This window comes from Prionailurus bengalensis, chromosome A1, assembly GCF_016509475.1.
Source record: "Prionailurus bengalensis isolate Pbe53 chromosome A1, Fcat_Pben_1.1_paternal_pri, whole genome shotgun sequence".
Classification (NCBI taxonomy): domain Eukaryota; kingdom Metazoa; phylum Chordata; class Mammalia; order Carnivora; family Felidae; genus Prionailurus; species Prionailurus bengalensis.
This window is the reverse complement of record NC_057343.1, coordinates 82,446,075-82,473,879: the sequence shown is the minus strand read 5'-3', so window position 1 is coordinate 82,473,879 and position 27,805 is coordinate 82,446,075. Positions and strand designations below refer to the sequence as shown.

Below are 27,805 nucleotides of genomic sequence, written 5' to 3'. Positions count from 1 at the left end.
GGTCTGCAAGGAGTGGATCAGGGGAGAGATGAACTTTTTCACGTAGAAACATTCTACATCTTGACTGTAGTGGTGGTGATTTACACGTTAGTATAAAATGTATTGAAGTACACATTATGTATAAATTATACCTTAATAAAGTTGATCTAAAAATAGAATAAACTTATGATGATTTAAGACAAAAAGGGATGTATGTGTATCAAACTGTCAATAGTAGTCTTCTTTGGATGATGGGAGTATATATAGTTTTAATTTTCTTCTTTGTGCTTTTTTGTAATCCCCATTGTTTTTATGATGTAATCACTCATACAAACAAAAAAAAATTTTAATTCAAGTCCTTTAATAGAAATTGTGGTATCATATTGTTACCTAAAACGTAGATAACAGACTAGTTGATGAGTGCCATTCTTTACAAATGGAAGATCAGAGAAACCAGTCTGCTTATAAATGGAATACGCAAATAGTAACATGTACTTTTGACCATTTTTGTGTTAAAAATGGAACATCTTTACATGAAACGTAACAAAATCTGTCTGCATGTCTTAATAGCAACAATCACAAAATGAGAAAATCTATGAACCAGAAGCGCAGAGAGAGTGTCCTATGTAACCGTGAAGTTACAACAAATCATGTCTATTTAAAAAAGTATGACAGTCGTGTGGCTCTTAGAAACACATCTTTCTCCCGAAATGGCATAACTTTATCTTTCCAGGCAGCTTAAGCCTGAAAATAAAAATCCCACAACCACCAACCACCAATGAATCACGCAATGACCCGGGGGACACGCCGCCCCAGGACTCTTACTGTTCTTGCGGAAGGCCGATGCTTGCGTTCCCGCTACTTCCCTCATTTCCGACTCTGAAACAACACTGAGGACCACCCGACCCGCGTCCGCACCACACTTCCTGGCCCTGGACCGGTGTGTTACCTACACAACCGTGACAGCACCCAAGCGAGCGAGGCGGGCCGGCAGCGCCGCCCGCCCCGGCGGGGCCTCACCTGGTACAGCTCTTCCAGGTTGTACCTGATGGAGGTGCTGCTCTGCACGGCTCTCACCGCCTCGTGGAGCTTCTGCCAGGTGTCCTGCGTGTAGTTGTCCGGCAGTTTGGGTCTGTCTGTGGGTCCGGAGAGCCCGAGTGAGGCGGGCGCGCTTCACAGAACCATCTCCCGCCCCCCACCCCCACCCCGGGTCCGCCGGGCCGCCGCGCGAGCCCCGCTCCGCCTTCGCCGCCGCCGAGCCCCGAGCGGGAAGCGCACGCAGGTCCGCAGGCGCCGGCTGACCCCGGCACGCGAGAGCAGGACGCTGCCGGGACCTCTGGCGGCGGAAGAAGTGCGCTGCCCGGGAGGCCCGGTTCCTCTGGCCGGTGCCGCGGGCGGGAGGAGCCGCGACCCCGGGCCCCCCGCGCCCCCCCCGCCCCGCTCCTTCCCGGCCGGCCGCCCCGCACCCACCTCGGAAATTCTTGATGACTAGTTTCCTGGAGCCGCCGCCGCCCGCGGGCTTGGGCGACACGGCGGCCGCGGCCAGGGCCGCGGGCTTGGTGAGGCCGTTGGTGTGCCCGACAAGCGCCGACAGGGCGCCCTTCCTGGGGGTCTCGTCGGCCATGGCTGCGGCCGGGAAGCAGCGGGCGCCCCGCCCCGTCCCGCCTCCCCGGCCGCGCGGGCGGGCGGGCCTGTCGTCAGCACCGCCCCGGGCCGCCCAACCGCCGCCCGGCCGGGCCGGCGCGACCGCGACCCCGACCCCGACCCCGGCCTGACCCCGACCCGGCGCCGGGCCGCGCCGCGTCCGCCGCGCTCCGTGCGGAACCTGCGACAGCCGAGGGGGCGGCGGGGCGCAGGCCCGGTCAGCTCCGGGGCAGGCCCGGGCACCTAGGGGCCGCGGACGAGGCGTCCTCGCCGAGGAGAGGCGGCGAATCGCAGAGCGGACCCCGGCCTTCCTCAGCCCGGACGTGCCGCCATGCCGGCCCGGGACGCGCTCCCGCGGATTCTGTCCCTCCGGAACCAGAGCGCGGGGAAGGCGGGGGCGGAGGGACGCTGGCCCGGACGGACCGCGGGCCGGAAGTGAAGTGGCCGTGGCCGGACGCGCAGGCCGCGCCCACATCCGGTGGAGGGGAGCCGCCATGGCGCACATCACCATCAACCAGTACCTGCAGCAGGTAACGCGCTCCGTCCTAGGGGTCTGCAGCGGGAGCCCCGCGGCGCTGGCGAGAACGCGTGGGCCGGAGCCAGTCGTCTCTCCCGCTCTCTCTGCCTGAGCTCTTAGCCGCCAGACGGGAAGCGAGGGCGACTGAACGGGCACACTGACGGTGTTTCCCGGGAGCCCAGGGGCGGACCGGTGAGCGTTGACCTCAATTTAGGGACGTGCGGCGTGGTCCTAGCCGACCCGGAGGGCCTGTTAGCCACGCTGAGCAGTGGGGCCTCAGCCGTGGAAGGCCTGGCCCAACGACAAGACCCCGGACAGATACTGGTGGGATGGGGTAGGCAGGTGGTCCGGCCACGAGCGCTAGTGGAGCAACCATCGAGGAAACGGTTAGCACCGGCGGACTTTGTATGGAAATGCATCTCACGGGAGTTTCGTCCTCACAGCCTATTAACGGCAGAGCCCACTGAAAGCATAAGTGTTTATGGATTCAAAACTTGCATTGTGTCCACTAAACTGTGCTCATTCCTAGAACTGGAACCGTGGTGATAAGGAAAAGAGGGAGTGGATTTTAAACATGTCTTTAGGAAACGTTCCGTTAACATTCTATGGCTGAGGGACTGGGAGAATAAGTGCCAAATTTCCAGCGTGGGCAACACATGAGCAGAACAGATTTGGAGGGAAAACTAAACTCGGTGTTGGACATGTTGAGTTGGGGGTGTCTGTTGACAATCAGATAAAGATATCTAGATGACAATTGAATACAGTCTGGCATGATTGGGACCGTTCATTGCATAGATATTTGGTAATTTAGTTAAAACAGGAATCCTGAGAAAGCAGATACATGCTTTTTAAAAAATTTAAAACATGCAAGTATGCATTCATTTGCCAATCTTTTGATTGAGATCTAAGACCTTTCTTTTAAGAAGTCTACTGTGGCTGTATCTTTGCAGAGTTAAGGTTTTCTAGTACCAGCTTATTTAAAGCTGGAAGGAAAGACATTTGAGAACCAACTTGAATAGAGACTCTCTAGAATTTCATGTTTTTCTGAATATTTTACAATTCTCTTGCTCACAGCTAAATCCTTTTTGGCATTTTGCGTGCCTTGAACATAGTCTGACTCACGTGGAGGCTCAATACAATTCATTGACAGGATAAATGGGGGTAGGTAGAAGGGAGTGAAGTGCAGTGATTTGCCAATGCTCAGACCTCCTCATTCTAGTGAGTACTGAAGTTAGAGTTGGTGCTGGCCCAAGTTTCATAGTCCTCTGTTTCACCAAAGTCTTTCTGGATCCTGTTCCTGTATTCCCAGGGGAATCTTACTTGATGAAGTAGTTGGGTGATGGGAAGAATAACCACTAGTGCTTGTTGAACTCTTACTAAGAACCTACCACTGTTGTTTGTAGTAACTCATTACTGCTTTTTCTAGGAGGTGGGTCCATTGCAAACCTCATTTTACAGAGGAAGTTAAATGGTTTTCCAGGGTCACGGGGCTACTATGTGGCCCATTCAGACTGGGAGTTCTGGCCTTAGAGTCCATACCCTTAACACAAAGCTCACTGCCTCTGTTAGCCTGAGTTTCAGCCAACGTTTCCTGTTTTAGTCAACCTACCTATTTCTCAGGCTCCAAAGTATGCTGTTTTTTGAATCTCAGTGACTGTCAGTTGGGTACAACTCCATTCCTTGTTTTGTACTTCACAGTAACTTCAGCCAGCAACTACCCATGGACAAGTCATGTGTCTGTCATTTCCTGTGTTCTCTGTGATAACTTGATAATAGCACTTGGGTCTGGGGTTTGGTTTTACTCTTCGTAAGTTTATGAGTTCTCTTGTTAGTTTCTTGGATGCTCACAGAACACATGCATTCCTGGGTCAGAGACCAAGGGCCTGTAACTCAGTGCGGTGGGCAGTGTGGGGTCAGCCTGTTGGTTCCCTTGGATTCAGTTTCCATTGGAGACTCAGTGGGCTTGGAAGGGTGCCTGCACCTGCATCCAAGAGAGAAACGCTGAATGTTGGGAATCCACCCATTTTGTAGAAAGCAGTGATTTAAGCCTGCGTTTTGTTTAGGGTTAGGGATGAGGGGAGACATTGCTTCATTTCTCAAGGTGACAGCCACATAAACAGCCCTGAGCAGTGGCCCAAGTGAAAGAGCTAGAGGTCAGGGCCTCATGGGGCCAGCACACCCAGCTCGAGAGCCCGCAAAGGGCTGTCTTTGCCAGCAGTCAGTCATAGCTAAGATGTCCTCTTGTCTGTTGAGGCCCTTTTTATTTAGTGCTCTTCGTTTCGACAGGCATATAGTTTCATTTCTGTTCCGAGAGGACAGGTTGAATTAATTTACTTTACATTTCCCCATATATGCTACTTCTAAGAATTGTTGTCGTACTTAGAAAAAGATCAGTTTGCACATACAGTTGATTCTCGAGCAATGTGGGAGTTAGGGGTGCTGACCCCACACAGTTGAAAATCCACAGATAGCTGTACTTCCTCCCAAAGGCGGATCTCATCGTATCTCTAGCATCTCTTTGAGGGCTGGTGTTATTTTTTTGGTGTCCTTTACGTCATTGTTTTGTCTGTTCTACAAACTCTTATTTCAAACTGCAAGTTACTTTTTTTTTTTTTAATGTTTATTTATTTATTTGGGGAGAGGGACAGAGAGAGAGAATCCCAAGCAGGCTCAGTGCAGTCCGCACAGAGCCTAAAGCGGGGCTTGAACTCCCAAACCGTGAGATCATGGCCGGAGCCAAAATCAAGAGTCAGGTGCTTCACTGACTGAGCCCCCCAGACGCCCCAGCAGGTTAGTTTTTAAAAACTGTCTACATTTACAGTTTTTATTTTCCCTAGCTTTTTATTCTGCAAATTTTCAAAGCTACAGAAAAGTTGAAAGAAGTACAATGAAGACATGTCCACTCCTCACCTGGCCACCCTGTCGGCCTCCTCCTTCCCTCTGGGCCCTGCACTTCTCTCTCCTGAGCTACTTGAAGGAAGTCACTGACTGTGGCCCTTCACTGAGGACCATTCTGCTGTCCCGATGCACAGCCTATAGAGCACCCAAGACATTTTACATCAGTGTTTTCTAAAGCAGAATTCATGGTTTACCCAGAGTGTTCTTTGGAACCGCTTCTTTAACTCCAGGATCCAGTCAGATCACACTCTGCATTTGGTTGTTTTGCTCTTTGGTCTTTAATGTTTATTTATTTTTGACAGAGAGACAGAGCACGAGTGGGGGAGGAGCAGAGAGAGAGGGAGACACAGAATCTGAAACAGACTCCAGGCTCCGAGCTGTCAGCACAGAGCCGGACGCGGGGCTTGAACTCACGGACAGCTAGATCATGACCTGAGCCAAAGTCAGATGCTCAACCAACTGAGCCACCCAGGCACCCGGCTCTTTGGTCTTTAATCTAGAAGAGAACTCTTGCCTTTTTCTGGGAAGGGATTTATTTTATGACGATTAACTTTTTAAAACATGTGCAGGGCAGTGGGATGCTAGATTTCTCACCATCGGCCTTTATTTGACTTTTAATGATTAAGGTTTAGGTTAACGTGGCTGGCGTGGGTTTCCTGTGGCCTCACCTCAGGAGGCTGCCTCAGGGGTCCTTGCTGATCACCTGCTGAAGGAGATGCCCATCAGGTTGCTCCAGGGTCAAGGTACTTTTCCCATTGTAATCGAGTCATAATCTGTGTGTGTTGGGGGGGGGGGTCCTGTGGGGGCCTGGGAGCACCCGCCCTATGCCCTTTCACAGAATGGTCTCCACTTTCATTTGTGGTCTTTTCCCAAGTGAGCTATTACGTTAATATTTACCAAGGGGTGATTCTCTCACTCTTTCTACATTTATTAGCTACTATTTCATCTGTTAAAAATGCTTTTCCCCATGCTCCTTTTTAAAGATATATTATTATAGATCATTTTTAATGCCGAGTAATGATCCAGAACCAATAGTACGAATATCCTTATTTGCCTGGGTGGCTCAGTTAAGCATCTGACTCTTGATTTTAACTCAGGTCACAATCTCATGGTTGTGACATTGAACCCGCGTCAGGCTCTACGCTGATAGCACAGAGCCTTCTTGGGATTCTCTCTGCCCCCCTCCCCTGCTCATGTGCACACTCTCTCTCAAAAAATAAACATTGAGGGGCGCCTGGGTGGCGCAGTCGGTTAAGCGTCCGACTTCAGCCAGGTCACGATCTCGCGGTCCGTGAGTTCGAGCCCCGCGTCGGGCTCTGGGCTGATGGCTCAGAGCCTGGAGCCTGTTTCCGATTCTGTGTCTCCCTCTCTCTCTGCCCCTCCCCCGTTCATGCTCTGTCTCTCTCTGTCCCAAAAATAAATAAACGTTGAAAAAAAAAATTAAAAAAAAAAAAAAAGAAAAGTTATAAAGAATATTCTTAATTCTTTTGAAGCTCTGCTTGTCCCAGATTTGGCTACTAGGAACTCCTTCAGACTGGTTTCTGGGGGCTTTCTGGCCTGTGTTCATCCTTCCTTGAGCTCTGCTTTGCTTTCTGATACATTAACATCCACTCCAAGCTCATGTAGTTCTGTCCCTGTCCCAGCACTGGACCAGTCCTTTTCCAGCGGCTCTGGTTCCTTTCAGTAGGTACTGGAGTTTAGAAAATCTGGGTGCTGGCTGTGCTCAGTGCCACTGGGGGTGGGGGCATATCATTACCTCTAGGCCTTCCTTGTTAGCAGATGGAGTTAGTAAATGTATTTTTAAGAAATTATGAGTTCCAGGGGCACCTGGCTAGCCCTTGATCTTGGGGTCATGAGTTCAAGCCCCATATTGGGTATAGAGATTACTTAAAGAAATTACGAGTTCCAAGAGTAGATGACTCTTCCCCTGCCCCCCTCCAGCCTCCATGGACCAGCTTGGAGCCTGGAGGTCACCAGGTGACCAGCAGTAGCCAGGAAAGAGAACTTTCTCTGGGGAGTGCCCAGACGGGCCACCAGGGACACTGCAGGGCAAGTTGCTGAGCGGGCTGTCCTGGAGTCCAGCCTCGGGGTCTAATGGGGGCTGACTAAATCAAGACACCAACAGTTCTGAGACATGACATGTCACGGTGGCTGACACAGGTGACTGGCTGGCTGTGGTCCTCGTGTTCCCTGAATAGTGTGTTGGTTCTTTTAGGATTTGTCCGTGGTCTGTTGCTGTCCCTTTGCACCTTCACCCCTCCGGTGACAGGGACTTTGGCAGCCTTTATCAGCCTCCTTGAGGACCAGTATTTTGTGATTCCTTGTAATAATATTTGATGTAACCCTGCACAAATCTCTTGTTTCTTGCAAATCCCTAGAAGTGGAATTACTGGCTCGAAACCTAAGTGCTTGCATGGTTTCATTGGAGAGTCGATGGCAGATTCTTTAGTCCATCTATTGTCTTAGGTGATGCCCTAAGTGGTGTAACAGACTGGGAGTTGGGTCCATTTCTTCTAGCTGAGATGCCAGGTGGGGGTTACTGGGTGGGGCGGGAGAGCAGGTGTGTGCCCTGCAGCAGGCGTTCCCAGCAGCTTCCCGCCAGCGGTGTGGGACAGCACCCTTCACTGTCTGTTGTTGGGAGCGGCTAGTCTAGCCGCCCTTCTCACGCTCACCTCTCCTGGTAGGTGCATGGAGGTGTCTTGCTGCCTGTCACTGCTGGGCAGCAATGCGAGCGCATTCTTGTGGGTGTACCATTGAAGTCTGCTTTATGTCACGCCTGATCGCAGTCTTACATGGACATGAGGTTTACGTAACCGATCCCACTGTAGATAAATCGTACTGTATATGCAGCTTTCTCTACCCATACGGTTGGGATTTTTATGTTATCTTTTGGTAAACATAATTTTAAGACCTCGTTTGCTTTTCTAATTACAAATGTCTGCTGCAACCCAGGCCTCCAGTGTGGACAGACAGAAAAGTCTCCTGGGTCCTGCTGGCCAGGGGGTCAGCTGTATGGTGTGGGCTCCGTGTTTCTTCCTGTGCTTACATATGTAGGGTTTTTTTTGTTTTGTTTTTCTTTTTTCCTCCCAGATTAAGGTAGGCATTTTTCCTGTGACTTTTTTTTTTTTTTTTTTTTTTTTTTTGCTTAACAGTAAACATACTATGGATGCTTTCCAGTGTCATCACTGATGGATCTATTTAGTTCTTGCTCACAGCGCCCAGGTCTCCTGTGGTATGGCTATGACATCATTTCTTTTAGGTGTTGCCATTCCCTTTTTGCTTTTATATGTAGGTTGAGTAAAAGCCTTTTTTTGGGTATATGTGATTCTTAAGCTTTTTTTTTTCTCCTTAAAGATTTGTAAGTTTTCAAGTGTCAGTATGACTGAGTAAAAGTAAAATAATTCACCTTCATTAATAACCACTGGGTTATGCTGCTTTCTCATTGTTTTTAACAGTAAGTCACCTGTTTATTTGCCTCTAAAAGATCTCATTTTGAAATGTAGTTATTGTTTGCTGGCTAAAGAGAGTACTGACTTGTTGCATTTCTATTACTGTGACTCCCTGATTCAGAGTAGGGAAAATGGATTTTAGTGGCATACAACCTGTTATTTAGGTTCTACGAGTCTTTTATTTTCTACTTAGCTTTTCTCTGTTCAAATGTTTCAGGTCTATGAAGCAATCGACACCAGAGATGGGGCGTCCTGTGCAGAGCTCGTGTCTTTCAAGCACCCTCATGTTGCCAACCCACGGCTCCAGGTGGGTGCAAGGTTCCACGTATGCAGGTGTCTGAGAGGGCTCTAGGGTGTCCGGCTTCCTAAGGAAAGTGTAGAGTTTGAGTCAGAAGGAGACTAATATTGCCATTCTTTTGAAAAACTTAAAGCTTGTCTATGATGTATATAATTCCAGTTATTTATTGTACACTTTGTGTTAGATACCGTCCTGAGGTATGCATCTCAGGTTCCTGTAGTTAATTCCCACATGACCGTCTGAGGTTCAGAGATATAGAGTGTATAGTAAGGTCATCCAAGGTCATCCAGCAGGCAGGCGGTGGGGCTTAGGCTGTGCCCTGGCCTGTCTGTCCCCAGAGCTCACAGATGTGTCTTGCTATGAGTAAAGCTTCATGGAGCATACCCCTGTCTACTTGTTCATGTCCTGTCTGTGGCTGCTTTCCCGCCATAGCGGTGTAGCTCGTCAGGCCAACAGAGACCTACAGTGTGCAGAGCTAGCAATATTTACCATCTGGCATTTTATGGATAGCATTTGCTAAATCCTACACTGAAATAGAAGTATCTTTGATTTATGGCACAAAAACAGACACTCAGGTCAATGGAACAGAATAGAGAACCCAGAAATGGACCCACAAACGTATGACCAACTAATCTTTGACAAAGCAGGAAAGAATATCCAATGGAATAAAGACTGTCTCTTCAGCAAGTGGTGCTGGGAAAACTGGACAGCGACATGCAGAAGAATGAACCTGGACCACTTTCTTACACCAGACACAAAAATAAACTCAAAATGGATGAAAGGCCTAAATGTAAGACAGGAAGCCATCAAAATCCTTGAGGAGAAAGCAGGCAAAACCTCTCTGATCTTGCCCGCAGCAACTTCTTACTCAACACGTCTCTGGAGAAATGGGAAACAAAAGCAAAAATGAACTACTGGGACCTCATCAAAATAAAAAGCTTCTGCACAATGAAGGAAACCATCAGCAAAACTAAAAGGCAACTGATGGAATGGGAGAAGATATTTGCAAACGACATATCGGATAAAGGCTTAATATCCAAAATCTATAAAGAACTTATCAAACTCAATACCCAAAAAACAAATAATCCAGTGAAGAAATGGGCAAAAGACATGAATAGACACTTCTCCAAGGAAGACATCCAGGTGGCCAATCGACAATGAAAAAATGCTCAATATCATTCATCATCGGGGAAATACAAATCAAAACCACCATGAGATACCACCTCACACCTGTCAGAGTGGCTAACAACTCAGGCAAAAACAGATGTTGGTGAGGATGCAGAGAAAGAAGATCTCTTTTGCATTGTTGATGGGAATGCAAGCTGCTGCAGCCACTCTGGAAAACAGGATGGAGCTTCCTCAAAAAACTAAAAATAGAACTACCCTACGACCCAGCAATTGCACTACTAGGAATTTACCCAAGGGATACAGGAGTGCTGTTTCGAAGGGGCACATGCACCCCAATGTCTATAGCAGTGCTATTAACAAGAGAGTATGGAAAGAGCCCAAATGTCCATCGATGGATGAATGGATATAGGAGATGTAGTATATGTATACAACAGAGTATTACTCAGCAATCAAAAAGAATGATATCTTGCCATTTGCAACTATGTGGATAGAACTGGAGGATATTATGCTAAGTGAAATTAGAGAAAGAGATATCATAGGACTTCACTCATATGAGGACTATAAGATACAAAACAGATGAACATAAGGGAAGGGAAGCAAAAATAATATAACAGGGAGGGAGATAAAACATAAGAGACTCTTAAATATCGAGAACAAACAGAGTTGCTGGACGGGTTGTAGGAGGGGGGATGGGCTAAATGGGTAAGGGGCATTAGGGAATCTACTCCTGAAATCATTGTTGCACTACATGCTAACTGACTTGTATGTAAATTAAAAAATAAATTAAAAAAAAAAGTATCCTTGACTTAACAGATAAGTGATGCCCAAGCATTACCTTCTGTGGGGAATATTCTTGTTGTTTCATAAAGTCTTGTTTCCTCGTGATTCCCATTATGATATTCTAATGTGTTCCTGTTGGAAGCACAGGTTTTGTTTTGTAAGAAAAAGGAGCCCTGAGTATTGGAGATTATATTTGGTAGCATACAGGCTGTACCTCAGACCAAGTGAACCAGTTTGTGGAGTAGAGGAGGCTCTTTGTAAGTTTCCTGGATGGTTCTCCTGGGCGACGGAGTTGAAAACCGTCGCTCTAAATGAAGTTAGTGCCGGAGGCTTGCCAGCCGGATGCGCCTCCGTGGGTGCCACACACCTGCCCTTCCTCCCTGCCCTACTCACTATGCCAGTCCACACCCACGGGCTCCTTTAATTCTGTGTGCCGGATGACCCGTCATGGCCCTCACGTCATCTGAAATCTGGCCAAGAGGGAGAGGGAAGAAAATGTTAGAAATAAATGTCAGCTGGCCTAGCCAGGACACAGAGAGGGTGGGTCTGTCACCAGGAGGTGAGAAGAAATGATTTTTTTGTTTTAATTTTTTTTCAATGTTTATTTGTTTTTGGGAGATAGAGTGTGAGTACGGAAGGGGCAGAGAGAGAGGGAGACACAGAATTCAAAGCAGGCTCCAGGCTCTGAGCTATCAGCACAGAGCCTGACGCAGGACTTGAACCCATGAACCGTGGGATGATGTGGGCCAAAGTCAGACGTCCAACTGACTAAGCCACCCAGGCACCCCAAGGAGAAGTGATTCTTTTTTTAAAAAAAAAAATTTTTTTTTTTTTTTAAAAATTTTTTTTTCAACGTTTATTTATTTTTGGGACAGAGAGAGACCGAGCATGAACGGGGGAGGGGCAGAGAGAGAGGGAGACACAGAATCGGAAACAGGCTCCAGGCTCTGGGCCATCAGCCCAGAGCCCGACGCGGGGCTCGAACTCACGGACCGCGAGATCGTGACCTGGCTGAAGTCGGACGCTTAACCGACTGCGCCACCCAGGCGCCCCGAAAAAAAAAATTTTTTTTAACGTTTATTTATTTTTGAGACAGAGACAGAGCATGAATGGGGGAGGGGCAGAGAGAGAGGGACACACAGAATCGGAAGCAGGCTCCAGGCTCCGAGCCATCAGCCCAGAGCCCGACGCGGGGCTCGAACTCACGGACCGCGAGATCATGACCTGAGTTGAAGTCGGACGCTTAACCGACTGAGCCACCCCGGCGCCCTGAGAAGTGATTCTTTTTTTTTTTTTTTTAATTTTTTTTTTTTTTCAACATTTATTTATTTTTGGGACAGAGAGAGACAGAGCATGAACGGGGAGGGGCAGAGAGAGAGGGAGACACAGAATTGGAAACAGGCTCCAGGCTCCGAGCCATCAGCCCAGAGCCCGACGCGGGGCTCGAACTCACGGACCGTGAGATCGTGACCTGGCTGAAGTCGGACGCTTAACCGACTGCGCCACCCAGGCGCCCCGAGAAGTGATTCTTAATAGGGCATCGTCTCTGAGTCATGTGGCCTTATCCTTATTTCTTGACTGACTGGCTGTTGTATTAAGATATGCACAGAAGCGTCCAGGGTTTTTCTTGGACTGTGGTAGATGAAACACGTGTGTTTGTGTAGTCCCTGTCACAGACCCTGAGTGATAAATGTGTGTGGAAGTAACAACTCTTTAATTCAGAAGGGCTAGAGTGTCAAGTGTTACTGTGAACTCTAAAGTGTAAATTCCTTTGAAACAGGTTTGTCTAAATCTCTTTCTACACATTGCATTCTTTTAATGCCTTTCAATTTAAATTTTACTTTTGTCATTTGTTTTTTTATCATTCAGTTGGCCTCCCCGGAAGAGAAATGTCAACAGGTTTTGGAACCTCCTTATGACGAAATGTTTGCTGCTCATTTAAGGTAAGCTGTTGGTGAGGAGGAAAAATAAAGCAAATCTGGGAATTGCTGAATCAACTAGGGATTTTATTTAACATCATCCGAAATTTGAAACAAAGAATAATTTGAAAAGAAAAGTTCATTTTTAATTTTACTTTGGTAAAAAAAAAAAAAATTTACTTTGGTAAAGTAAAAATTTTACTTTGGTAAAGCCTATGAGAACTTTCTGAAATTTATACCACTTTAAAATCTTAAACTTTTTTTCATTTGAAAGATCATGGATGCTTTTAAAAATTGAAGCTATATTGTGGTCCTGCACATTCATTCATTCATTCATTTATTGAGAGAGAGAGAGGGCACAAGTGAGTGATGGGCAGAGAGAGAGAAGGGGGGTTCACCCAGTGTGGGGCTCGAACTCACGAACCGTGAGATCATGACCTGAGCCGAAGTCAGATGCTTTACTGACTGAGTCCACCTGGGCGCTCCGCACATTCACGTGTTTAGAGTGTTGTGCTGGGACTGTTGACTATTGTATCGGCTGCAGGGTGCTCCATTGTTCAGGAGGGCATTCAGCTCGCCGTTAACTTGTGCTGCCGAGAATAGAGCTAATGCTGAGCAAAGCAAATGAAAGACTGCGAGTGGGGGAGGGACAGAGAGAGTGTGTGTGCGCCCGAGAATCCCAATCAGGCTCCACACTGTCAGCACAGAGCCTGACATGGGGCTTGAACTCACCAACTGTGAGATCGTGACCCGAGGTGAAAGCAAGAGTTGCACACTTAACCAACTAAGCCCCCCCGGCACCCCAAAGACTGCTTTTTAGTTACATCTCATATCTGCTGTTTTCATCGTTTTTTGTGTTGAGCGGGCAGAGCTTGACGTACTAAAGCACTGGTGTTTGGTCACCCTCCTGCCTGCGTGCCTCCGGTGTTTCCGAGCAGGCTGGGGTGCAGGAGGCAAGGTGGAGGAAGAGCCCGTGTGAGCCCTGGGAGGGGCCCTCTGGAAAGGTTGGGTGCCACTGGGTTCCTGGCTGTGTGAGGCACCCTGCTATTTCCTGGCTGTGTACAGTTCCGGATTTGGGGGTGAACTCAATGACGGCGACTGCCCAGTGAACACCCAGTGAGAACACCCCCCCTGCCCCTGTACTCCCTCCCCTTCAGGTGCAGTGCAGGTGTTGTGCTCTGGTTTTACCAGCATCTGTCACTCTCACCTGCTGCAGCTCGGTCTCCTCCTGGGACCCGAGAGAGTAGTCTTAGGACTTTGTGTGGGTTTCATCTCACATCAGCCCGTTTTAGTTCAGAAGCCACCTGTGTGTCTCTTCTCCTCCTGGTTCCTGTAGCTCCAACTTCAGGATCAGCAGAGGACCGGGCATTTGTGACCGAAGTGAGGGGTGGGGTCTGTGGAGCTCCCTTCCAGGTTCTGCTCCTCTATCCTCAGTCCGCAATGTTTCCTTTGCAGGTGCACTTACGCAGTGGGGAACCACGACTTCATAGAGGCGTACAAATGCCAGACCGTCATCGTCCAATATCTTTGTCTTTGGTGTTACTGTTTAGTTATATTTGGGGTTTAAGATGTTGAAACATCGGGCCAGTTTTATTCATACCTTTAATTAGAAAGGAATGAAAAACCTTTCAGAAGAGAAACTGGTTTCGCCTTTTCACTCAGGTGCTTAAATTTAGCATGGACCTTGAGACTGTCATGTTACCTAGGTAGCGAGGAAGAACACAGGTTGTGATTAAGGTTCCTTAATTCTGTTGGAAGAATATCTCCTTTAAAACATTAAGTCTAATTACAGCAACTACTTAGTCCTTTTGGTGAAATACAAGAGTTCTGAAATCCAGGCATAGGTAGACAGGAGTGAACTCAATAAACATCATCATTTGACTGTGGTCACTAAAGACCTTTATCAAGCTAGTTTCTGATTTAAGTCATTTAAGTGATATCTCCTAGCTAAGGCCTCAGTCAGTGAATGTTCTGGTTTTTATATGTATCTCTAGATTTTTAGTTTGCTTCTTTTTTAACCTTGTTTAAATATACAAAGGAGAGTCGGTTACTAACTAGGGAAGTCTCCTTTGAATTTAAGAATTCTGTAATCAGGGAAATATACTTTACAGATTCTAAAGCATATTATATATAACTAATCATCTGGCTTCAGAGAAACCAAATGTTTGAAGTTGCCAATTAAAAAAATCTCAGTCTCTTACTTTGGAGAAATATAATTACTATACTCATACCTAATGACTTTGAGATATTTGTAATCTGTGTATTTTTCCTTTAAGAAGCTCTCTCTCTGATATATGATTTTCTAAACTTAAAATTTAGAGTCCTTCATATTTCTTACCGTTTGTGGCATTACTTGGATTTTGTACGTTATTCCTTCCTTAACATAATACATCTTTTCTGCGGGCATTTCAGGCCCACAAAGAGGACAACTGGTGAGTATGGGCAGAAGCAGCCAGAAATTAGCAAATGGCAATTTTTTTTTTTTCTTAGCAGAAGCTTTTTAAAACTTTATTCCAAATAAATGTGTTTTATCTGTGGGTATTTAATATCCTGTGTTGACACAGGATAATACCAGCGCAGATAACGGAGTTCTCATAGCGTAAACATCATGTGGCAGAGTAGAGAGTTTGCTGTGTTCACATAAATATGAAGCCTTGTTTCTACTTCAGCCCTACCAGACCCAAAATATATATCAAATACCGTCTTTCCCTTCAGTTGTCAGCTTTGAACTTTGGGCTTTAACTTGGATAAAAAGGCAGGTCAAGTACAGTTATATCAGGTCAAGTTCCTTGACAGACTGATTCTTAATTTTATGATTTTTGATTTATTAACTGTAGGTAAATACTGAAGTGTTTATACTGCGCTAACTGAAGGTTTACAGGTATCTTTTACTGAAAAAACAAAAAACCTTTTTTAACTGAAGACTTGTCTTACACACAAAACCAATGCCGCCAGTTAAATTAAAAAACAAAAACAAAAACTTTTATGACATTTTGTCTGTTACGTCTCCTGGGTCGTGTTAGGTCTCACTAAACCACATCTTTTTTTAGTGGAGCTGTTTGGATAATGGTTGAGGGGAAGGCGGAGGTCCTAGAACGGCGTGAGGAGGTGCTGTCTTGGGCTGAGGACCTAGATGCACTGGGGTCCACGCCTCAGGGTCCGGGCGGTGGGCGGGTGGCGCTTCAGTGCCCAGCGTCCGTGTCGATCAGGGAGCCCCGGGCTGAGCCTGCCCCAAAGGGAGGTGAGGGAGGCAGCGGTAACCGTCAGATCCCTGGAGGGAGGTGGCCGCGTGTGAATGGTGGACCTGGGTGTCCATGTCATTCCCAGCTGTGGTAATGGAATCTGACCTTATGGCCTCCTCAGACGTTCTTGCTTTTTTGCCCCGTAGGGCTCTGCCTGTCATGTATGCTGTAGCGCTTGACCTTCGAATATTTGCCAATAATGTAAGTTCAGTTTCTATCTCTATCGTTTTAAAACTCAAACTCCATTTCTACCTGTTGTTTAATTTCACGTCATTCTTCCCAAAGCTTTGGGGAAGGAGTGGGTTAGGCGGGAGGTGTCTGGTGTAGAGAGCAACAGGACAGGGGTGGCTGGACCTCACTCTCATCGCTGGGTTGATGTGAAGATTTAAACATGCGTTGGGTTTTCACACTGTGGACGTGGAGAGGCTTGTTCCTGAGCGTGGTTCGTCGGGTGTGGCGTGCGGCAGGTGTTCAGAGGGGCAGAGTGGGTCCAGGGAACGGTTCTGCACTGTCTTCTGTTAAGATGTGGCTGTGCTGTCTTGAAGAATTCCTCCTTGATGCGGATCCAGGAGGCAGCTGGGGGTCTCTGTGGTGCCAGGAGGCACAGGCTGCGAGTGTGATGGGGCTGGTTTGCCCTTGAGGGTCCACACGCGGCAGTTTGGGATGGGAGCAGCAGTTGTGAACTTGGTCCCAACACGCCTTTCCAGGTTTAAAAATTATTGATAAAAATTACTGATACCTTCCGACTCCGAACAAGGTGGGGTAGCTGCAGCTTTCCTCTCTGTCCTGCCGGGAATGCCGAGGCCAGCACGGCCCCACAGGCAGACAGGAAACGCCAGGGACTTGCAGAGCAGTGAGTGGTGGGTTCCCCGAATTGGCCGGGGGCCCAGAGGAGCCTAAAACCCAGAAATGCCCATGGGCTGCGACGAAGAGGCCCTGAGGAGAACAGGAGGGGGAGGGCAGCCCAGAAGCACGGACCTCCTCAGCAGTCCCTGCTGCACCCACCCGCCACATGCGGGTCCCCAGCCCTGCAGGGGCCTGTGGGGAGCTGGACCCACCTAGCCCGGGACAGTTCCCCGCCGGCAGGGCATCCCCTGCTGGAACGAGGCACACAGGGTCCACAGTCTCTTAACCTCGTGCCCCGATTATCACTTCTCGGAGAGTCTCAGGAGGAGCTTTGTGAGGAGACCGTCCACAGACGCCAGATGTTGGAGTCCCTGACCAGTTGGCAGCCCGGCCGTCATAAAGAAGCCCTGGGGCGCGGTCATGAACGCGCTTGAGCAGATGCAAGCCTAAGGGTATCTCAGCAAAGAACTAGAAGATGTAATGAAGAGCTACATGGAAACTTCTAGAACCGAAAAATAGAACTTAAATGCGAGTTATCTGAGGCTCCGGAGAGCTTTTGGTTATATCTGTTCTACCTATTTGTTTTTATTGTATAAAATTTTTTTAACTGGGATTTAAACACATATTTATCTAAATAAGTCTTTTATGTGGTAATGTAACTGGTGTTTTATTTTTAATTTTTAAGTTAAAAATATATATATATATATTTTTTTTTTGAGAGAGAGAGAGAGAGAGAGAGAGAGAGAGAGACAGACAGACAGACAGAATGTGAGCAGGGAAGGGACAGAGAGAGGGAGACCCAGAATCCGAAGCAGGCTCCAGGCTCTTAGTTGTCAGCACAGAGCCCAAGGCGGGGCTCGAACTCACGAACCATGAGATCATAACCTGAGCCGAAGTCGGAGGCTTAACTGACTGAGCCACCCAGGCGCCTCATAATTGATGTTTTAAATAAAAAATGACTATATCTTCCAAATGAACAAAATGTACCTAGAAGAGTCATGTTCTTTGACCTCTTAGTGTTGACAGAAGCGACTGGACCATGCTCTTCTGTGCGCACGGTGCCACACTATGTTGCTTTGGTGGAATGTAGGAAGGCAGTCTGGACTCACACAGATGTAGATGGACAGGAGAGGAATATTTTAATAGTCTTTCAGATGATTGTAGATGCTCTTTTGGGCCACACCGGAGCTCCAGGAGGTAATTTGTAGAGGTTAGTTACAGCGTGGCTTCTGAAGCTTGGCAGTGAGCTTTTCTGCTGGTACATCGGAATCCGCTGGGGTGTCCTGGACTCTGAATGGATCGGATCGTTCATTCCCATGTGATTTTTGTAGGATCAAACGGTCATTTGGAAAATTTTGGTTCACTGAGTTAAGGAGATGTTCCAGATGTTGACGTATTTCATTATGTAAAAAACCCCAAACCAGAAAAACTGCATTTGTTAATGTCTCCAGTGACCTTATCAGAAGAGCTTTGAAGTAATGGAATGTTGCCAAGTTCATCATGGTTGATACAACTTTTTCAAAATTCTGATTTTTTTTTTTATTTGAAAGTACAGATGTCTTTGGCAACAAATACTGTCAGTGTTTTGCCTGGAATTGATGGCCATGTTTCATTCACCTTGGAGCACATTGGTCCTTCAGAACCCTGCTGCCTGGACCACCATGCCCTTTGGTCAGTTATTGGTTCCACGTGATAGCTGGCCACTCCCAATAGCTGCCCAAGTGCTTTTCCTTAAAAAACAAAACAACAAAAAAAACCTGTCATACGTCGGTGTGCAACAGATCAATGCTTTAGGCATATTTTCCATTTCATCACAAAGAATATTGAAAATAAATGTATTCAAGGACCAAGATTTTAAAATTAACATTTAGTGTGTCATCAAGGACATTTTAGAACTCTTTTTAAGTTTATGTATTTGAGAGAGAGCAAGAGGGGGAGGGGGCAGAGGGAGAGAGAGAGTCCCAGCAGGCTCTGAGCTGTCAGCACAGAGTCCAATGCAGGGCTGGAACTCACAAAACAGATCATGACCTGACCTGAAACCAAGAGTTGGACGCTTAACTGACTGAGCCACAAGGCACCCCATCAAGGACATTTTGAAGTAACATCAGTGTTCCTGGTTGGTTGAAGGATTGCTGGCTGCTGCTTTAGTTTGGTGTTGCTGGAAAGGCCCCAGCGGTTTGTCCTGCCATTTTGCACCATCGGTGTGAACATCAGTATAGCGGAAAGACAAGTGGTGGCTGTTGGTGTTGTCCTGAAAATAGTTTTGACCACAGGCATCACCTGCAAGTCTTCCAAAGGCCCCCAGGGGTCCGTAGACCTTAAGTGGAGAACCTGTGATAGGGGCGTGAGTAGGAGGAAACGGGTTCTTCTCTAACTAAGACTGGCTGGAAAACCAGGAGAGAGTCAAACCTGGGAATGACTTTGGTGTCTGTCAGAGGGTACACTTCAAGGGTTTTGACCGGCTGTATGTGGGGGGTGGAGCAGTCTGTGAGCACTCAAGGAAAGGCTCCGTTAGCAGCACGGGGCCACATGTGACAAAGGGTTAAAAAACAGATGACGGCCTCAGTCATTTCAGTTGGTTGAATAGAAATTTGATTTGTGGAAGAGTTGGAAGACGCTGTGGAACTTTCTCAGTTTTTAAAAATAACATTAACTAAAAGATTTGCCCAGAACCTTCTGGGACTTTGACCCTGAGTTGCAGCCATCTTTGCTCCTAGCCGTGCCAGAAGTGCTAGAGGAAATAAGAGCATGACTGATGACTGTTTGCCGTCTGCCAGGCGGACCAGCAGCTGGTGAAGAAAGGGAGGAGCAAGGTCGGGGACATGCTGGAAAAGGCGGCCGAGTTGTTGATGAGCTGTTTCCGCGTCTGCGCCAGTGACACGTGAGTACACGCGCCCTCTCCCGGCAGCACGTGACGCCCCTTCCTGTCCTTGGTCAGCCGTCGACACTTGTCTTCTGTGTGTCTGTGGTCACCCCGCAGCATTACTGTCTCTTGCTTTAGATGGTCACTGTTATGTAAAGGAAATGAGGGAGGAGAAGAAAATAGCCTTTGACCTCTGCCATGTGCCGTGTTGCCAGAACCCTTTCCTCTGTCCCGGGGTCTGATTGCACCCGGCCCATTTCCTACACGAGGTCCCGCACCAGCACGTTGCTCCGAGTGCTGGTCTGCCTGGCACCGAATTCTCTAAACTCTCGTTTTTCTGCACTGTCTTCATCTTCCTTTCTGCTGGGTGGAGAATTCCGGATGGACCGTGTTTTCTGTTGGCGCGTTAGCACGTCCGTCCTCCTGTTTTCCTGTGTTCCTGGTTCGCAGCACACACTTCCGGCCTCTGGCAGCATCGTCTCTCCACCATGTCTCTCGCCACTCGACTCTGCTGCCCTGCATGCCGCCGTATTTCTCTTATTTGGGGTTCGTTGAGCTTCTCGGGTCTGGAAACGAATGTGTTTTATTAGATTCTTAGAGCTGGGATTTTTCCTCTTTGTGTGTCTCCTCTGGGATGCCTGTGGGAAGCGTGTTCTGACACGGGCACTGGTGCTGCTGGTTTTCCATCTTGTCCTCCCTCTCTGGCCTTCGGTGCAGGTGATTTGTATTGACCTCTTTCGAGTTGCCTGATCTCATCTGCCGTTATTTATTTTTTAATCCTAGGCTTTCTATCTGATTCTGCTTTAGAGTTTACATTTTCCTCCTGAAACCCCATCTCTTCCCCCATTATAAAATCACTTGATTCTATAAAAAAAAAAACTTGATTGGAAGTTGTAATGGAAAGGAAGATTGGAAATTATAATGGAAAGGAAGGAGTTTTCCATACGTAAACATACAAAACTATTGTTCACGGAAAGTGTCCCAGCTTCTCTTCTCTTACCTCTGTCCCCACCAGTCCCACCTGACAATGTTCCATCCAGAGCTGGATGTCAGTGGCCACTCCGTGAGCCGGGGTCCTCCCCAAGGGGTCGCGGGTGCCTGCCTGTCCTCCCGCTCTGCTCTTCTGTCAGTGGTGGCCTCCGACATGGCTTCAGACAGGAGGCTCTGCTTCTGTGGCTTTCGCGACAGACCGCACTCTTGTCCTTGCACTCCCCAGTGGTCCTTACATGGACGGGGACGCTAGTGGCCGAGGCTGAGGGAGTCCACTGCACTGCTGTCATGCCGTGGCCCCCACGCTCAGAGAGTGTTCAGTCTAGGTTTGTTGTGGGATAAGTGGCTTTCCTGGTGTGTCACCCGAAACACGGTAACCAGAGGAAAAACGGAGAAACTGGACTTCATCAGAGTTAGAAACTTCTACGCTTTAAAGGACGCCATCAAAAAAGTGCACAACAACCGTAGAACACAAAAAACGTATTTGCAAATGATGTGACTGACAGCGTGTGTCCAGGATGTGTGAAAACTGCACAGGTCGACAGGAAAAAGGTAAAAACCTGCCTTACTTGGGCGAAGGTCTGAATAGGTACTCTGCAAAGGAGGGAGCCAAATGGCCAGGAAACCCTCGCAAAGATGCTCAACGTCTTCGGTCAACAAGGAGACGTGAATGAAAACCACTGCAGGCAAGGTGTGGGCACCGCTGCTTGAGAGAAACCCTGTGACCACCCATCCCCCCGGGCTGCTTCCCCCGTGTCTCTGGAAGAGGTCCTCGCCTTTAGTCCAGACGGGCCCAAGTGGGGTGCTGAGAAGGGTGCTCAGCCATGATGCCCAGCACCTGCTCCTCCTGCTCCTTCCAGAGCGGTGTTCACCTTGCGCTCCAAGGTGGCCGGGGCTGCATTGTCCCCACTTCACAGACGAGGACGTGAAACCCACAGAGAGAGGGTTCTTTGTTCAGGTCCTGTCCCTGGCTGGTGACGGGAGTCACAGGGGAGACCCTGCACCTGGCTGGTGACAGTCATGAAGGAGCTGGCTGTTGTCACAAAACAGGACTTTGATACTTAAACACCGACCGTATTTTTACGTTGAGCATTCTGATATGGGCATGCCCCGGTCTTAGGGAGTGATTTCTATTTCTCTGGCTTGTGAACAGCCTGCCAGTCTCCATCTGAGTTTGCAGCCAGCTGGCCACTGGCACCATGGAGCGAGTGCACAGCTGCGCCTGGAAGAACCATTGCGGCCTGCGGAATCGTGGGAGACGTGGACTCTGGATTGTGTTCCAACCCTGTATCATGAAATCGTGAGGCGTTTGGCCGTGTTGACGGAACTTTACAGTGAAAATACCTGTATACCCGCCACTTGCTCTGCAGATGGGTATCTACCCTTCTGTGCATCTAGCACTTTGCCTTTGTTTTTTGTTTCTGGTGCATTCCAAAGGTGGCCTGTCCCTCAGTGACTTGTTTAAATACTGTGGTTTCTCTTGTGCTTTGAGGTAAAATTTACCCACAGTGACTCCCACGGATCTTGACTGTATTTGGATAAGTCATCACCCATGTGTGACCCAAACCCCCTGGAGGTCCAGGACACTGTCGTCGCCCATCCCCTTCCCAGGCAGACCCTCCCCACGGTGCCTACACAGTGTGTGCTGCGTCTTGCTCTGTTTGTGGTTTGTCCACGTCGTTGTGGATTTCTGTAGCTCACCGTGTTGTCAGGATAAGCAAGAACACATCCCCTTGTCCACAGTGCATTACCCAACACACATGATGCGTACTCCGTAGCCTGTTAGGTCAGACCTCTGCTTTATGTTGTTTTATTTCATGGGTGAGGCTGGAGCGTGTTTTATCTCAAAGTACTAATTTTGTTTAGGCAGATTGTCTTTGTGACTAATAAATAAAACCTTTGTTTTCCATGCAACTAAACAACAGTTGTCTTCCCACAGTCGGGCTGGCATCGAGGACTCTAAGAAGTGGGGGATGCTGTTCTTGGTGAACCAGCTATTCAAGATCTACTTTAAGGTGTGCTTCCCTGGGGGCGCTTGCTTTCTGCCTGTCTCCCTGGGCACCGGCGTCCCTGGTGTCGCTGGGGGATGACCCTCACCTAACCGGACTCACGGTCGAGTCCGTGGCGCACCTGCTGGGGGCGGGGACTGCAGCAAGTGTTTTGTGTGTGTCGTACTGTTTCGACCTCTGCCTCATGAGGCGAGGGCTGCACCTCCAGGGAAAGCAGGGCACCAATGCCCCAAGCGGCGTGCCTGGAGTGGGGAGACTGGGCTTGCATGGGAGGGGTTCACCCCAGCCTTCTCTCCTCTGCTGCAGTAATTAGCTGCGGAGCAGGGGGTGCCTGGATGGGTAAAGAGGCCCTTCCTGCCGCGTGGGCTTGGCCAGCGGCCCCTCTGCGGCCCCTCCGTCCTGGGGTAATCTGCCACGCAGCTGGCATTTCAGTTCTTATTACTAAATAGGCAGTTTTAACCATGTAGTTCCTGCTCCGAGGAGGTGTGTGTATGTGGTGGGGGGAAGCTGGTGTTGGTCCTGCCACGTCCTCAGTAACCCTGGGGCTGGCTGTAACCCTGAGGGCAAGACTAACCTCGGGGGCAGGGCCGTAACCTCGGGGGAGGGGCTGTAACTCCAGGGCTGGGGCTGTCGCAGATAAACAAGCTGCACTTGTGCAAGCCCCTCATCAGAGCCATCGACAGCTCCAACCTGAAGGACGACTACAGCACCGCCCAGAGGGTGACGTTCAGGTACTACGTCGGGCGCAAGGCCATGTTCGACAGTGACTTCAAGCAAGGTTTGTTCTTCTTCGTTTCCAGGGTTCTAAAGATGCGGGGCTCTGGGCGGCGGCAACAGTTGTGGCACCTTATTAGCATGTAAGGTGGAATCTGCTGTAAACCTCATCCAGGCTGTGTGTGTGTGTGTATGTGTGTGTGTGTGCGCGCGCGCGTGCATGCATGTGCACGTGTGCTTGCGTGTGTGTGTGTGTGCGCGCGTGCGTGTGCGTGCGCGCGCAGCTGTGGGCACCAAAGTTGTTACTGAAAGGAAAGCCTGTCCTGGTCTGTGGAGCCCCTGCCAGAGTCTCAGTCGCTGTGGGTGTCTTTCTTATGTGATGTCATTGAAACACCACAGTCCTTCCTGTTGGACGTGAGGGATTGCCCCCCCCCCCCCAACCTTTGTTGTGCCCTTGTGGTTGCCTCGGAGGCCGGGAGTCAGCTGTGGAAATCCCAGGGGACGTGTCCACCTCCCCCCCACCCCACCCTGTGTACTGTCGCCACTTCAGTGCTTGTCGGAGCCGAGCTTTCTCGAAACCATGTCACTGTTCGTTTCTCGTGAGTTTTCTCGACAACATGAAGCCAGGTTTTTCTCTTAAACTTTGTGATTAGCTGGCGTGTGGCGGCTCCCCGTGGTCTCCTGTGTTGTACCCAGACTAGACCTTTTATTTTTTTATTTTTTATTTTTTTTAAATTTTTTTTTCAATGTTTATTCATTTTTGGGACAGAGAGAGACAGAGCATGAACGGGGGAGGGGCAGAGAGAGAGGGAGACACAGAATCGGAAACAGGCTCCAGGCTCTGAGCCATCAGCCCAGAGCCTGACGTGGGGCTCGAACTCCCGGACCGCGAGATCGTGTAGACTAGACCTTTTAAACCCACGTCTTCAGCGGCTGTGTGCACATGGAGCGACGTGACTAAAAGTGCTTTCTCTCCTTGCGTTAGAGCTGTGCAGTCTGATAACGAAAGCAACTGTGCTGTCCTGGCGACTGCTCTGGTCTTGTTCCGTAGGCTAATGCAGACCAGCTGTCCAGGGCTTTGGAACGTGGCCCTCCTGGGTTGTTCCCCTACCTCGTGTTAGTCCCTTAAAATGCAGAGCATAAGAATAGAAGCTTTTACATCATATTCTTTTGAGGGTTCTTAAGGTACCACTCTGGTTTTCCCCCGAATTTGAGTACCAAGCACAGCAAACAGCCTTCACTGTCAGCCGTAGATGCTTCCAGTTGCTGAGACTGTGGTTCTATCGGGGCTGGGGGTGGGGTGGGGTTCCGACCTCTCCGGCGTTGTCGGTGTCTCTGCAGCCGAGGAGTACCTGTCCTTTGCCTTCGAGCACTGCCACCGCTCGAGTCAGAAGAACAAACGGATGATTCTCATCTATTTGCTCCCAGTGAAAATGCTGCTGGTAAGTGATGCCACTCAGCTCTTGTAGACCCTGTTTCTCGGAACTTGCCTGCAGGTGGCGCGTAGGTACTACCGTCTGAGCCCCATGTGAGCGCACCCCGGAATAGGGGACAATAAGCTTTGTGTGTGGCCTGAACCATTTATCCTCACAGCTGACATTGTAGATCCTTCTAAAAAGGTTTCGTGCTTCCTTCCTCTTAAAAGTATCTAACTTAAAAGTTGAACATCTTTAAGACACAGTAATAAATGCATGTTTATGTGTTTCCCCTAAAAATCTAAGTTAATAGAAGCGGATTAAGAAAGAAAAACGACATTCCAGCCTGTCTGTAGGTATCTCATTTGGTCACCCAAAGTTAATTTGAGACTTGAAAAGAAACAGCAAGTAACCGGCAAGTTTAATTGACTAAAACTTCCTCAAAGTGATAGAGCTTCCTTTCCTCCCGTTTAAAAATTTTAAAAAGTGATCAAAGCAGTACCCACGTGGTTAAAATGTAAATAGAGCAGGGTAGCTGATGGCCGAAAAGTGCCGTGTCCTATGTGCCCTGCCTGCTTCCGACCCTGCTTCCCAGAAGCCTGCAGTCGTAAACGGTTCAGCTGCCTCTCCTGGAAGACGTTTCTGAGTTCCTGGCTCTTAGTGTTTTCTTCAGCCGCTGCTTCCCCTCTAAGTTATAACCAGTGAGGGCATGAGAAGGTCAAGGTCAGGTGCCAACTGAGAGGCAAGCCTGCACTACTGCTCCCAGGGGCTCTGATGGCCAGACCCTTGTTAGCTCATCTGCCATCGTGTTGATAGGCCTTGTTCCAGTACTTCAGAAGAAACTGTAAGAGGGGCGCCTGGATGGCTCAGTTGGTTAAAGGTCCGACTGGCTCGGGTCATGATCTCGCAGCTTGTGGGTTCAAGCCCTGTGTTGGGCTCTGCTGACAGCCTGGAGCCTGGAGCCTGCCTCCAGTTCTGTGTCTGCCTCTCTCTCTGCCCCTCCCCCGCTCGTGCTCTGTCTCTTTCTCTCTCAAGATAAATAAACATCATAATAAAAAGAAACTCAGAAACACAGGTTGCAAGTTTTCAAAAGGTGGTGATTCCTTCATATGAATTTTGTCAAAGATCAACTCTGTTGAGAACGAAATGGTCTTATTCTGGACAACTGGTGCTTTGTCTTAGGGTCATATGCCGACCATCGAGCTGTTGAGAAAGTATCACCTCATGCAGTTTGCCGAAGTGACCAAAGCTGTCAGGTATCTAACCTTTTCCACTTGGGCCCTTTTAAAATATGACGTCAGCTAAAAATCTGTCGCGTGGCCTGTGAGAGCTCGTTGCTCCTTGACGCGCTCTTGTCCTTGGCTCCGGTTTTTGTGACCACGTTTGTGCATTTGTCCCTCACACGCAGCGAAGGCAATCTTCTGCTGTTGAACGAGGCTCTGACGAAGCATGAGACCTTCTTTATCCGCTGTGGCATTTTCCTTATCCTTGAGAAGCTGAAGATCATCACCTACAGGAATCTCTTCAAGAAAGTGTAAGCTAAATGTTTTCTTTTTAACAAGTTTAGGTTTTAGTGTGACTCCCGCCTGGCCGGGCTGTGGAGGTTTCTGACCGCCTGTGTGGATGAGGCCCCAGCCCTGCCCTGTGCTCTTGTGGAATGAGAGCAGACTTCTGCGGCCACTCAGAGAGCACGGCCACCTGCGGGCACGTGTACCAGTGCTCAGGGTTGAGGGCCCCACATTTTGTCACATGACCAGCTGACCCAAACCCCGCCCCGCTCCCATTTGTCAGGAAGTTGAATTCTGTATCTGTTTCCGCTCACAGCTGTGGGGACCACCTGTCCTCGACTGCGGAGGACACTGTTCACTGTCAGGGGCGCCCTGGTTTCAGAGACCACCTCCATTCAGTGAGATGTCCCATACATGTGAGAAGTGATTCTTGCATGTCTCCCAGGTGGTTTGTCAGGAGACATTTGCCCTCCCGACTCGGAGCGTCAGCTGCCACCAGTGCCCCAGCCATTGGTAACCCGCGTGGACCCCCACCTCCCTCCCCCAGGTACCTGCTGCTCAGAACACACCAGTTGTCTCTGGATGCTTTCCTGGTTGCCTTGAAGTTCATGCAAGTGGAGGACGTGGACATCGATGAGGTCCAGTGCATCCTGGCCAACCTGATCTACATGGTGAGCGAGCCGCGTTCCAGCGGCTGGGCCTCGAACTTGGTGTTCGGGTGGAGCTGCGGGAAAGCCACTTAGTTTGTGAAGGCATTTTCTGACAGAACTGATTCCATCCTAGGGAATAACTGTGCTATTCAGAGGGGACGCGGGTGGGTGGTCACAGTCTGGATTTCTCTGTTGTCCATACCATGTGTGTTTATTTGTTGTGTGCCCCGGGGGATCCAGCGGCTACGATTGGAGTTGGCTGCTTACGCGCAGGGCTGAGTGGTGAATGCACCCACTCCTTGGCCCAGAACCACGAGCCAGCCCTCTCTTCCCTGCAGGGCCACATTAAAGGCTACATATCACATCAGCATCAGAAGCTGGTTGTTAGCAAGCAGAACCCGTTCCCCCCACTGTCGACAGTGTGTTGAGTGCGTGCACGGTCCCGAGGACGGGAGGGCGGCATGTTCCTTCAATCACCGTTTGCGCAGATGAAATCCATCCTGTGCCAGGACCCTCCGCCGCCGGGATCTCTGGGCTCGTTTCTCTGGGCTCACAACTGAGGTCCACCATGCGGAGAGCGGGAGCTCCTTCAGAAAATGTGGACGGGCGAAGGGGCTCTGTGCCCCGCACAGCTCTGTTACCTCAGAGGTGCTGTTCCTAAAGGCACCTTGGTAAATTTTTACATAACCCTTCCTCTGAAACAGCATCCTGAGTTTATACGAATGGTGTGTCCTTTATTCTGTCTTCTGGGGGCACATCTATTTTTATATGTTAAATTTGAACTTTGTATCTGATCAAAGTGTTTGGTTAATTTAAGGCTTCTTTATACAAAGTGAATTTACTTCGATAACGTTCCACATTTTACAGCCTGCCATGTTTTCAGAGTGTGCACGTTTCCTCTGTTCGTGCAAAATTTACTAAAGAAAATGTCCTAAGTGGTTTCAGCTTGTCTTTGC

At 48.9% G+C, this 27,805-nt stretch overlaps 2 protein-coding genes across 6 annotated transcripts in view; one reads left to right on the top strand and one right to left on the bottom strand.

Annotated features, from left to right (window-relative positions):
- The window catches only part of CUL4A (cullin 4A), a 46,714-nt gene extending 45,014 nt beyond the window's left edge, over positions 1-1,700 (bottom strand). The window contains exons 1-2 of the mRNA XM_043583248.1: positions 1,450-1,700; positions 1,000-1,115 (exon numbers count right to left, since the gene is read on the bottom strand). Coding sequence (XP_043439183.1) covers positions 1,000-1,115; positions 1,450-1,603 — 270 coding nt within the window. The 5' untranslated portion in view covers positions 1,604-1,700. The remainder of the gene's footprint in view (positions 1-999; positions 1,116-1,449) is intronic.
- A 169-nt stretch (positions 1,701-1,869) lies between these two features.
- On the top strand, positions 1,870-27,789 carry PCID2 (PCI domain containing 2). Of its 5 annotated transcripts, none has more exons than XM_043583276.1 (14): positions 1,870-2,153; positions 8,705-8,794; positions 12,563-12,636; positions 14,068-14,133; positions 15,003-15,044; positions 16,001-16,055; positions 19,478-19,581; positions 22,493-22,568; positions 23,199-23,340; positions 24,618-24,718; positions 25,874-25,947; positions 26,100-26,225; positions 26,747-26,870; positions 27,188-27,789. In XM_043583276.1, exons 1-14 carry the CDS (start codon positions 2,118-2,120, stop codon positions 27,275-27,277), a joined length of 1,200 nt encoding a protein of 399 aa, XP_043439211.1. In that variant the 5' UTR covers positions 1,870-2,117; the 3' UTR covers positions 27,278-27,789. The 5 variants fall into 5 exon arrangements, with proteins under 5 accessions (XP_043439211.1, XP_043439196.1, XP_043439202.1 ...); XM_043583261.1 differs by having other exon boundaries at positions 1,874-2,153; positions 23,223-23,340; XM_043583267.1 differs by lacking the exons at positions 14,068-14,133; positions 15,003-15,044 and having other exon boundaries at positions 1,875-2,153.
- Positions 27,790-27,805: the final 16 nt, after the last annotated feature.

Coding starts and splice junctions, on each gene's coding strand:
- PCID2 (XM_043583276.1), top strand. CDS start 2,118: ATGGCGCACATCACCATCAACCAGTACCTGCAGCAG. Junction 16,056..19,477: donor TTCGAATATTTGCCAATAAT/GTAAGTTCAGTT, acceptor GCCGTCTGCCAG/GCGGACCAGCAGCTGGTGAA. Junction 23,341..24,617: donor CGACAGTGACTTCAAGCAAG/GTTTGTTCTTCT, acceptor GTGTCTCTGCAG/CCGAGGAGTACCTGTCCTTT.